This window comes from Mercenaria mercenaria, chromosome 4, assembly GCF_021730395.1.
Source record: "Mercenaria mercenaria strain notata chromosome 4, MADL_Memer_1, whole genome shotgun sequence".
NCBI classification, from domain to species: Eukaryota; Metazoa; Mollusca; class Bivalvia; order Venerida; family Veneridae; genus Mercenaria; species Mercenaria mercenaria.
Window position 1 is genome coordinate 48,826,219 of NC_069364.1, and position 12,708 is coordinate 48,838,926.

General features: G+C 34.4%; 1 protein-coding gene across 1 annotated transcript; it reads right to left on the reverse strand.

Annotated features, from left to right (window-relative positions):
• Nucleotides 1-785: 785 nt before the first annotated feature.
• On the reverse strand, nucleotides 786-11,402 carry LOC123551620 (uncharacterized). The gene is made up of 6 exons (XM_045340669.2): nucleotides 11,187-11,402; nucleotides 8,977-9,106; nucleotides 7,787-8,450; nucleotides 6,498-6,664; nucleotides 1,440-1,675; nucleotides 786-1,024 (listed from the first exon to the last, which is right to left on the reverse strand). The coding sequence occupies exons 1-6, from the start codon at nucleotides 11,210-11,212 to the stop codon at nucleotides 838-840; spliced, it is 1,410 nt and encodes a 469-aa protein (XP_045196604.2). The 5' UTR covers nucleotides 11,213-11,402; the 3' UTR covers nucleotides 786-837.
• Between the last annotated feature and the right edge of the window lie 1,306 nt (nucleotides 11,403-12,708).

The following is a 12,708-nucleotide window of genomic DNA, read 5'->3' on the forward strand; positions in this document are numbered from 1 at the left end:
CACAAGGAACAGAAAGTATTTGGCCACTGTGCACTGGACGTTTGACGTACTGACCTCAAATCAATAATTATGGGTCATTTACCAGTCATACGTGACCTCCGTGATCTTAGATCAAAGCATTGTCTAGTTATTTGGCAAAAAAATGTTCTACTGTTCTTGATCAATGTGACATTGATCTTTGACCTACTGACCTTAGAATCAATAGGGGTTATCTGCTGGACATGATCAATCTCCCTATTAAGTTTCGTGGTGTTAAGCCCGAGCGTTCTCAAGTTATCGTCCGGAAACGGTTTAACTGTTCCGGGTGACTGTGACATTGACCTTTACATGGTGAGGAATCTTAGTCTAGTATCTGAGGGGTGTTCTGTGTGCATGAGAAGTCCCCTAATAATCTTTAAATAATTATGTAGGTGGTTATCTGAGGTCCTCCGAGAAATCCAAGATGGCCGCCAAAATTTGCAGTTGTACAAAACTCCATTTGGCAGAAATCTTGGATTCCTCAGAGGGCACCACGAATTTAGACTATCACCCTCTATTTTCTTGTATTACAGACACTATTATACAAAGATTTTAGGGGACCTCTCATACACCCGTCAGATACTGTGGTACCTGTGGATTGTACCACAATTTAAAACAGGAAAGTCGAAAATAAGCGCTTGAAAGTTGATGATACCTTTCCGCGAGACTATAAAATCCAGCACAGCAGTCTCCATGAGCAATTTCTGTCTATCATCACAAAATAGCAAACCATGCGCAAAATTGTTAATAATTAAGTGTACACATCGATCGATTTAAAATTAGTTTATTTCAAAGTAACATAGATTAATATTTTAAAGTCTATGTAATGCCTAATTTATGCTTTACTTCAGAAACCCTTTGCTTTATATTTGCAGCAATTTGCAACATTGATGTATCCTTAATTTTCTCAATTGTTTTATAACACTTGTCTCCACCTTTTCTTAGCCATTCTTTCCTGCAGGTTCTGTAATGTTTTAAAGTGGCAAAGCTTTCATCTATGACTGGTCTGAAATGAAGATGAAAGAAAATAAACGGGGATGAAGGATACACAAAACTGATATACTGTAAATGTATCTATCTCTTTTTGAGATCTTAAGGCAAAGTTGATAGATTTAAGTTAAATTCTGCCTCAATTAAACCTATATTTTCACAAATATATATCATAATTTATTATATGTCTATAGATTTATTACTTCTGATAGAACGAAGTTAATGTTGCAAAATTAAGGGAGACATTTTACGGTGTGAGGTCTTATCTCGGTGGTAGCGTCCCTTTGAACATTGCGGTCTCTTACTTCTATTATGTAGGAGGCTCGAAATAGTTCCCACACGAGCCTCGGTAGACCTTTGTCATGCGAGAATATACGAACTTTTACTTTAAGAAATATAAAATAAAATGTTGCCATTCAAATTAAACATACTTTCTAAATGGTTTCCGTGCCCAGTAACCATGTGTTGACATACGACCGGGTACAAGCCTATCTGTTCTTACTATAGATTTCACTCGATCCCGATAAGCTTCGGTTCTCATCGTATATGACCCAATGGTAAGATCTCGAATAGCGTCAGTGCTGTTATCCTGACCCCATGTAGTAGCATATATTTCCGTTTTGAAGGTAAAACCGGCTGCATTTGGATGATTTTCTATCAAACTATTCTGAACGATAAATAAAGTACAAATTTATAATATATGTAGATTTTATCAGTACAAACAAATTAAACACAATCACAATACTACAAAAGCACATGGCAGTACAGATGAGAGTACATATTCCACAACAAATCCACCAACTCAATGAAATTGCTTTCAGGCGTGCTTTATATACACACACGAACTGCACTACATATTAAAATTGGTTCAACATTTGCATGTGTACTAAAATTTCTATTTTCATGTCTCACTAATCAACTGTGATATTTTTCATATATATGTAACACACTGGTTATTCGGGTACCTACTCGTGTGAGCGATACCGCCCTCGTGTGATTAATGTACATGTTGGTGAACAGGAAATTCACACCTATAACAGGTAATTATTCCGTATTTTACTGAAGATTTGAAAAGTTTTAGTATTAAATGTGTAAGATCAAACCTTTACTATGTCCATGTCAAATATCTATCTCATATGATCTGAATAACTGTGAAAAAAATACGTTTTTTGTCGCGGAAATGAAGATATTTTAAGGCGATGGTATATATTTTCACGATTAATGGTATGATTTCGGATTATACTGGGAATTTTTGTTAGTAAAATGAAAAGTAGTCATTCTGTGTATTAGCCATTGCTTTTATTTCACAAAAACTTGAAGCACAGTAAAATTAGATCGATTTTTTCGAAGACTGTGTCTAGAAAATAAGATACCTCTGACGATGTACCAAGATACCATCCTCGTTGTTTCTGTCAATCCAGCGGATACCGTCCTCGTTATTGAAATGAACATTACATTGACGCAGACCCCTTTTCTAAAATTTAGCGATAATATGCAATGACCAGCTAGGATGAAGATAAAACTTTGGTCTTTTATACCCTCCAGCTACTGGAAGCAGCCTATCCGAAGAAAAACTCACATAATTTCTTCAAGTTCGCTTTCAAGATCTATCTACATAAACACATTCTTAGGTGTATTTTCAATTGAATATTGCGACCGTACGTTTTGTCTTGTTATTTAAGTTGTTATGGGGTACAAAACGTTTGCAACAAAAACAAAATTAAATTTGTTCAGAAATTATATGATTTTTGTCAAATATTGTATTGCGATCGACCCACGTTTAACTTCGTTTTGAGGAATAAAGCAAGTTATTCAGTCGAAAATGTGCTTCGTTTGTGGCGTCGAAAGAAGTCAGTAGTAAACAGATCCTTGTTTCGCCATTTTTATGTGCGAAAATTCGTGTAGAACAAGTGCATTAATCTCACCTTTTTATTGCTGGAATACAAAATGCATGGAATGAGATGAGATATGTTTATACACTTCACATACAAGTTTTGCAGATCGAAACCGAACGTAGGGGGTTTATTGTGCGGACAGGAGCATATAAGCGCCATTTTAGGGTAGCAGACCACAACTGACCGGCATTTTACTAGGAACTATTCAGCTCCCTCTTTATTTTTATCGTTACTTTAACTTGTGATAGAACTTTCATGAAAAATAGGTGTTGGAAAAAGTGATGTTCTATTAAGGTAGGTAAAGAGGGAATGAAGTTTAGTAGGTTTGCAGGTTTGTCGAGCAATTCAAGCCCCGAGCAATTTGCTTATCATCTAACTGTTGAAAGCAGAGCTAAAATGGTGGGAAATGAAAAGAAAAAAAAAGAAAGCGACGAGAAAGTTTGCTTGTTCTTGGTAACCATTTGTACATTATTTCAAAGTTATTACAGCTCGTCTGATACTTAAACTTTAACAAAATATAATCTTACCTGTCTTATAGTCTGTTGCTAATTCTGTATTGCAAATGGTGATTATGAATCTAAAGGCAGTAAGTTAAAGTATAAAAAAACCAATCTGCTCTTATATTGTACCATTGTAGATTACAAGAAAGCGTTTGATTCTGTCGATCGTATGTGTTTATGGAATAAATTACTACAGCATAGCATTGATGGGAAAGTCTTTAAGGCTGTATATTATGCAATATATGATAAAGCCAAATCTTGTGTAAAGAGTAGCCAAAGTCTATCAAATTTCTTTATTAACTCAACTGGTGTACGACAAGGTGAAAATATTATTTTCTGTTTTCTAGAATGATTTAGTCTCAAATATGTCTAATTATTGTTCAGGACTAGTGGAAATATCAAACAATGTATAGGACCTGCTAAGTGATGATATTTCAGAAATGTCCTTCAAGCTATTTTTGTTACTTTATGCAGATGATACAGTGTTATTTACAGAATCTTAAAATGATTTACAATCTGCATTAACTTTGGAAACTTTCAGTTAATTCATTTAAAACTAAGGTTGTTCTTTTTTAACGTGGAAAAGTACATTTTAATAAGTCTACCTTTTACTATAATAGTGCGGAACTTGAAGTAGTAGATGACTTCATTTAGCTAGGAATTAAATTGAACTACAATGGTAACTTTAATAAAACTAAAATATAGTTGGTTGACCAAGCTAGAAAGGCTATGTATGCTCTGTTGAAAAAAAAGTAGGAAGTTGCAGCTTAGTATTGATTCACAGTTACATTTATTTGAGTTTGTGGTTCAACCAATATTATTGTATGGATCAGAGGTATGGGGATGTGGTGATGTTAGCATTGTTAAAAGTTTTCAGCTTAAATTTTTAAAAACATTACTGAAGGTTAAAAAGTCAACACCTTATGTCATGGTTTTTGGTGAGCTTGGGGTATTACCAATAGATATTATAATTAGAAATAGAATATTGAACTACTGGTGTACAATTTATTAAATGGTAAACAAGAAAAGATAAACTGTATACTTTACAGGTTCATGTATAGACTCCATCAGCAAAATGTAAATTATTGTTCTTGGATTTCATATGTAAAAGAATCTTTATAACAACTTGGATCTGCTGAATTCTGGTTGAATCAGTCAGTACTTGTACTTTCACCAGTGTATTTCCGCAATATTCTTATTTTAGAATGTCCCTACATTGATTTGGACAGAGTAAAATATATACCAAATGACTTTCAACTGTTAAATGTAATGTCATTTCAAAGTTTATTTCAAAGTAATGATAGTACTCTTTTTAAGTTAGCATTGTTTGTACAGAAAATACTTCAAATTTTTAGGTAGGGATAGGTTTTTGTCACTGGCCAGTTAAAACAATGTTTTCAACCTCAGGCTGGTTAATTCTAAATGTACACCATCTTCTTTTTTTAGCTTACAAAATATTTGTATTAGATCTATTATGGCCGTAAAACTACCGTTTTATTTTATGTATTAGTGTTTCTTTTGTTAAATATGTTGTTATTATAATGCTGATGCCGTATAGGCCTAGTTATAAATAAAGTCTTGAAGTCTTGAATCTCACAGATTTCCTCCCTAGACGTACATTTTACGTTTACAACAGCTGTGAGGAGTGTTTGAACAAACAATAAAAAGAGATAGAATCTGATACCCAGACTTCCATATCTGCTTCTGTTTCTTCAGTTAGTCACCTGTAAGACACTTACACAGTAGTGTATATTGTATGCACTTGTAAACAAGTCACCTAATTAGCACCACCTTAATGGAGGGTGCGCCCATGAACAGAGGTGAATATTACAAGATACGATAAAAGGCAGATTTATGAAGCCGGAGCATCTCCCTAAACGAATACATACCCAGAGAGAGGGTCCACTTTCCCTTTCAAGGAGAAAAAATGGTCTATACATAAGCACTTTTGCTCGGTGTGCTACAAATTTGGTCCTTTTCATTATGAGACTGAAGGAGAAAAAGAAGACCTTTAAGAAGGCAAGATGATAGAATGCGTAGAATAGAGGGTGGGTGTGAGGGAAGATTTAATCTTTGTGAAATACTGTTAACACGGTCCACTCCCATTCTTTACATCTTTAAAGTTAAAATGCTAATCAAATAGATCGACTAAAGGTCGGGTTTCACATTTCCAGTTCTTATTACTAGATCATCAAAGCAATTACCTTCAATCGCGTTTATTTAGTGTAACGTATGCGGAAGCAATCGCCGCGGGGAGTTTTATAATGTTCATTGACATAACGAGGACGGTACCCACGTGCAAACGGGTAGGTATCTTTGTTTATTTTCATACATCGTCAGAGGTACCATCAAAAACAGCAACAAGATGCATATAACTGAAATTTTATCAACAAAAAGAACTTGCAGGTACATGATCCAAACGTTTTGTAGTTGAGTATGTATAGTTCTACCAAGGTGAGTGGCAAATTCAGTTATCTCAACTTTGAACAAAGAAAAATACGTCTCAAAACGTCAAAATACGTAATTTTCGCTACATTTCTTCAAATTTTATAGTCATACCAATATTACTGATGACTGGTATTTTCACCAGTGCGAATTAATGCATTGCCTCGGACGAATCTGTCTTTAAAATGTTCAACATTCTTAAATATGTGTCATACGTTGGCATTGTTTTTATATACCCTAAACAACCTACATGTACATTAATCACACGAGGGCGGTATCGCTCATACGAGTAGGTATCCGAATAACCAGTGTGTGTAAGTGCCTAGATAAATATCATGATAATTTTATATATAAGATTTTTTTCCTTCCCGCTTACACAGTACATGTCCAGATAATTTCAATGGTTGTGTGAGTTATGGAAATTCCTGTCCGAATGATTTTGTACAACCAGTTATGAAGTTCAAGGTTAACTTTGCATTCAACTTCATGGTGTTTGTTTGAAAACTAGCATGCGCAGTGTAACAGACTACCTTTCAATAGGATTTGAAGGAACGATGCGGTCCTTCACTTAAGCTGCACAATACTTTTAAGGGACACTTTGTCAAAAAGTTTGCAGTAGAAACATTAGCTTGCGAAACGTATTACTTACAAGAATATGTGTTAAGCTTTGGCCTTCAGGGGCATATACGTATTCATCCACGTCATATAATCCCACAAACGTGTACCCGGATAATTTTCCCTGACAATCATACACGGGCACCTGCTCGTCGTTCCAGCCTTGGAAATTCTTTATTCCTACACCTCTTACGTTGTCATCTGAAACGATGTTTCTTTATCAATATATTTATACTTGATAATATACACAATATTTGCACATTTTAATAATAACTTTTTCGTAATTCGAGGTTTTGAGAATGTTTAAGAGTTGACAAAATATAAAATTTGTAAATTTTGCTTAAATAAGCATTTGTCAGTCCTAATTCTTTTGAATATTTAATAACATCAACATCTCGAGATTTTGTAATCTTCTGAATCAAACACGTAATTCTGATAGCAAGAATCCGCGGGTACTCGTTATATTTTGTCAAATACAGCTAAAATTAAAAGCAACAGTATGTTCAGCAATACCCGGAGGTCTGCAACGATTGCATTCGATTATATTTTATTACTGATTACGATTATATGTCATTAGACTGCTCATATGTAATCAATTTCATTTATTCAATTAATGTGATAAGCGGAGATAGCCGACCACTCGCTAAAATATCTAATATTGATCGGTATTGAGTTAGACGGTGGAAGGGAGACAACTATGTCGATCTAATAAACAAGGGAAGATAATAGAATCAGTTTTTATCCAATTCTTCAGTACGTTACAATTAAAAATTTACGGCTTTATGCGGAAGCTTATAGACTATAGCAATACTTCATTGGTCTTCTCAGATCAGTGTTCTAAAAATTCAAGAGTAATTTTTGTCAAAGGAATAAAGAAGTACACTGTTCTGCCCTGGTACACAGCACTATTGAGATTATCAGTAGTTTACAGGAAATAAGAAATGCTTTCCATTGTCGAAAGTACTGATCACGTGACTGTTCTGTCTGCACCGAACAGTCTGCACACGTTCTAAACATTCCGGAATACTATTCTTGTAGTGTATGCAGAATGTTCGGAAAAGTGAAAGGAATATGACCTATCAAATCAGTCGTCAGGATCAGCGGCACAGTAAATTACATGTGTTTTGTCACGCAAAAAGTAACTGCTAAATATTTCGATATTTAGGACTGATGTCAATTCTTTCTTAATAAGAACATTCAGTAAAATTTATTTAAGTAAAAGGTGAAGAAAACAAAATTTCATAAAATAACAACGTTCCAGATATCTTTTTGCAATATGGCCTCTTTTCACTTGGCAGCTCACATACCAGAAATTAAACTTACCTATGGGCGGTGTCGTGAATGGCAGATATTCGCATATTCCAACTGATTTGTAGTATCGTAAAACACTCATGGCGTCTGCGTTCAAGTTATTAGTATACAACAAGATTTTGCTCACGTTCATCATTACCTGGTACTCGAACCATTCTATCATGGCTGAGGCCGATATGTTTTCATAAACAAGTTTGGCACATACTGCAATCCGGCCCTCCGCTTGCCTTTGAGGATAATCAATTTTTATATACTTTGAATGATTTTTCGGACACTGTTTATCAATTCCTAACGAAATTGCTACTGGTACCCGATTATGTCCGCGCAAAACATTCGGACACACATATTGTTTCACTTCAAGTTTTGCTTTCCCGACGTAGTACCAGTTGTGCCTTTCTGAAACACGGGTAGCCATGATATCATTGTTTTTCTTTCCGTAGATCAGGCAGCACGTGAAATTTGGTTTATAAAACCTGGACCACATCCTATTTTCCCAACCACTCAAATAAATGGAATCAAATACGTATTGTTCTGTTGAATTATAAGCTATGGCACTGTATATATGAACACTGTTGTCGATCAAAGAGACGAATGTATCGCTATTTTGGTAATCGTTGTTAGAATCAACGTGGAAAAACTTGTTATCGTGTACCTCCATATCTCTGAAGCTTTTCATCTGTAAGAAATTAAAGGCAGACAAAGTCAAACATTATGCAAGCTCTCTAACAAAAACGTGGCTAATTTCTGCTGTCATTTCAGTTCGGGTGCTTAGAGAGCAGAAGTTTGCCAGGACGACAAATTAGCGTGCTGATGCGACATGTTCCTTATTTACCATAACGGCGCGCTTATTTGTCGTGCTGGTGTGTGATGGTTCGTTGGCTCAAAAACTGATTGAAGAGAACCAACACATGCACATCAGACAAATATGCATGCCGATACGACAAATCAACTGTTTGTCGTATTCATTTGTCGTTCTGGTGTGTTAGCGCTCTTCAAATGCACTGACAAGCCACAATGAAATGGCACAACTCAGCTTCCATAAGATTCCTTTTCCACATTAAAATAATATAAATAGTATGGATCTAGGTAAAAAACTTAATATTTTTGGACACCTAAAGAGAAACGTAGATGTAATTGCGATTTTGTCAGTTTTAGGTTAACAGACGCAATTTGAAAAATCAACTGAAAAAAAAAAAACTTACCTTAATTTTCGTGACTAGAGTATACATGGTAGCCATGGAGAGGTTATGGAGGAAAGCAAACGCAACGATTACCCAAAATGCAGCCAAACATATCCTGTACAATTTCTTCGCCGGCAACGTTTTCGCCGCGCTGTAAGAAATTATAAAGAAATAATTATTTTCAGTAGAATGTATATGAATTAACTGCTCTTCTTCAAATACATGTAAAGCCACGCAGTTAGATTAAACCTTAGTTTTCACGGTGGTAAACGCGCAATCCGATTCCCGCTTGGAAAAAAGAATCATGTTATTCGACACAAAAGTTATATCACAAACATTCAGGAACGACAGAAAGCGTGAAAATTGTAAAATATCGACAAAATGACAGTTTCTGACCTCTTGTGTCTTATATGAGACCATCTGACGCTTCTTATGATAAACCAACTGTGATGTAGTTTATTTGCTTCAGATCTCGTTTATGGGGACAGAATTGACAAAAAGTCATCGGTAATGCGCACCGGGAGTTGCTCGTAAGCGTTGTATTGTGAAACTTTCCATGTCACGTATTTGACTACAAAAGCAGTTTGTGCTTACAGATGTTTTTACAACATAATTTTATTTCAATGGATATCAAAATACCTTAATTATTTGGAAAAGAATAAGACGGTCGGAGAAAATGAAACAGAATCTACCCGTTTTGTATCATTGTCCGTACCAAATGGTACAGTAGAACTCAGGAAACAATTAAAATTTGGTAATCAAAAGACTTTTGCCATTGAAAGTAGCATCTAAAACTCGTATAGTTATATGTAGAACATTGCTTTTATTTGCATTCTCTTTACAATGCTCAATATTTCAAACTGATTCAATGCTCAATATTTCAACCTAATTGCACTTCATTTTAGCTCGATTTTTCGAAGAAAAAGTAGAGCTATTGCACTCGCTCCAGCGTCGGCGTCGACGTCGCCACCGCTTTCACCATTGGTTAAAGTTTTTGATAAAGTTAAATATCTCTGTTATTATCAAAGCTTTTGACATGAAACTTAAAATTGTTATTTTCTATCAAAGTCTACACCCGAAGAAGCAATCCCCGTAACATATTTTTTTTTTTTGAAATTTGATGGAGTTATGACCCTTTTTGTCTTAGAATTTTTGGTAACAGTTTTTTTTTAAGTCAAATATCTCTGTTACTATCAAAGCTTTTGACTTGAAACATAAAATAGTTATAAACTATCAATGTCTACACCAGGAGAAACAATCCCCACAACACTGGTTTGAATTTTTACAGAGTAATGCCCTTTTTAACTAAGATTGTTTTGGTGAAAGTTTTATGAAGTTTGTACTGGCAAAGCTCTAATTCAGAGAAAAGTCGAGCGCGCTGTCTTACGGACAGCTCTTGTTATCAATACTATCAATTCAGCGAAAGCTTGCACAACAACTTACTACCTGAGCCTAAAGATCACTTGTTTCATTTCCAAGTTAGACCGTTTGTACATAGTATAACTTGCAAATCAAGACCATTTCCCCATCTCACATCCTCTTCAGACATCAGATTTAGAGCAAGTCATGAATTTGTTAAAAATTTTAACAAAATGATCATTTATAATTATTTGCATTCGCTAAGTGCTTAGTATATGTTATATTTTCTCTGGAGGCTCTTTTTTTTAAAAAAATTTGGATACTCCTACCCTGGTTGCCCAATCAAGAAGGAATTGTGTTTTCATATGTATAAATTCAATAAGCATACCTTGCCGAAGAAATGATATGAATTTAAAAACTATTTTATTATGTTTGTCCAGATTTACATCAACAATTATGTATTTTACCGCACATCATTAGAAATGCTAGTTTATAGACTTATAATTACCTCCCTGTCTACATAGTTGGCAACCAAGAAAAATATATACATAGAAATAATGTTGAAATCAAAAGAAACTGTCATGACTTTTTTAATACTTTGATGCTAGAGTGAAAATTTTCAAATAGGATCTATCTTTAATTAATGTATATTTTTGTTAAACAATATGTCTATACCAGAGTATGTTAAATATGAAAAATGTTATGAAATATTTCTTAAATGTGACTGACCACTTTTAAGGCTATATTATATGTCTGTTTGTTCACAAAACTGCGCTATTTTTTTCCGAATGCATGTAAATAACTTGAACATGCTATCGAAACATTAGCCGTGGAAGATGGTTTCAAACCGTTCATGTGATGAAAAATCTTACCTTAATTTACTCCTTTTTATAGCCATATCTTCTGTTTGGCATCATTCATGGCAATTTTACCCAAATTCTTAAGTTCGATATTTAAATTTTACATAATTTCAAAATTTTCAGTAAAAACATCAGTAAGTCCGAATTCAATATCTGCCACACCATACATGTTAATAAAAACTAAGAGGCTGTATTTGATTTTTAGTTATGACGTAATATGAATACAATGTACTTCATTAAAAATATTAATTAAGTTGTGTGCCCCACGGTAAATTTCTAGTAACAATGCATAATGAGTTCACTCTAACATAACTGGTGTCCCTACATTGTCTTTTAAGTAAGCTAACTTGCCTATGGCAAGTCAATACCGTAGAAAATAATTAAAACTGAAACATAAAATTATATGGCTATAATTGTCGTACACAGCTCTTCTATTTTGACGTTTTATAATTTTATAAACCCTTTTATTTTTCAAGCTAAACGTACAAATTCTTTTATCATTCCGCGTGTAAAACGACGATGCTAATGTTGGACGCAATTTTGTTATAACCATACTAACAAACAATACTATAGGTAGTCAGAAATTATCCCCTGAAACTAATATTCATTTTTGATAAGGAAAGAAAACGGAATGACTTTGAAACACTCTTTTTGTCTGAATATCATTTGTTCGAAATTGTGTACAACTTTATCGTCGAAGATCTGAATGACTTGTCCATCAGGTACTCATAACTATGTCACTTTTTTTTTTGCATTTGACAACTCGACTCTCTTTCAAACATCTCATAAGATCGAGAAAATTACTAGTTTTACCTCCCAGAGGTAAAGCCTACCATCATGTGAAAAGCATATTCAGCAGATAAATAAAGTCTTTCGCGTGGTTTATTGTCTGGTTTAAAACGGTTCAGAGTTGCACCAGAAATGAACCACGAGGGCGTTCTCTCGCCGGTCTGGGAAACAATCGTTACTTATCGCATATTTTATCACTATTGTTTTCTGCTTTTGTTTAACTAAATGACAGGTCAAATGATGCTATAATAACATTTATATCTTCAAAAAGAGGAAGTTAATTGAGACATACAAAAAACTCCCACAACATTATGATACATGAATGTTACACGCATTTTGGACACAAACCGCACATTTTCACACATATGCTAATTGGAAAATAGGTGTCTTAAGCGGATACGCACGAACTTAGACTAGATCCTAGACTATGATATATTTTTTTTACATTTTTATGATTAAATGTAGTGAAATGAGCCAGTCTATTTCCTATGTCCAATAATTTCGACATCATTCCTCTGTGAAAATCTCTAAAACATGATAGACTGGCTTTTATCTCTATGAAATTGAATTCGTCAAAAAAAGGAAAATATATTTATCATCAGTCTAGTGGCTAGTCTAACACGATTTTGCACGACATTTGTCAAGCAATAGTTATGTCATATACAATAGTATAGAAGTTCAGTACAAGATCTTCATTTTTTGATAAACCAATACCTAGTGCAAACTGAAACGTGGGTGAAGAGAG

Bases quoted from the DNA above. Each gene is read 5' to 3' on its own strand.
- LOC123551620 (XM_045340669.2), bottom strand. From the start codon at position 11,212: ATGGCTATAAAAAGGAGTAAATTAAG. The intron at 8,451-8,976 runs GTAAGTTTTTTT...AATTTCTTACAG, and splicing joins CTCTAGTCACGAAAATTAAG to ATGAAAAGCTTCAGAGATAT. The intron at 6,665-7,786 runs GTAAGTTTAATT...ACATCGTTTCAG, and splicing joins ATTCACGACACCGCCCATAG to ATGACAACGTAAGAGGTGTA.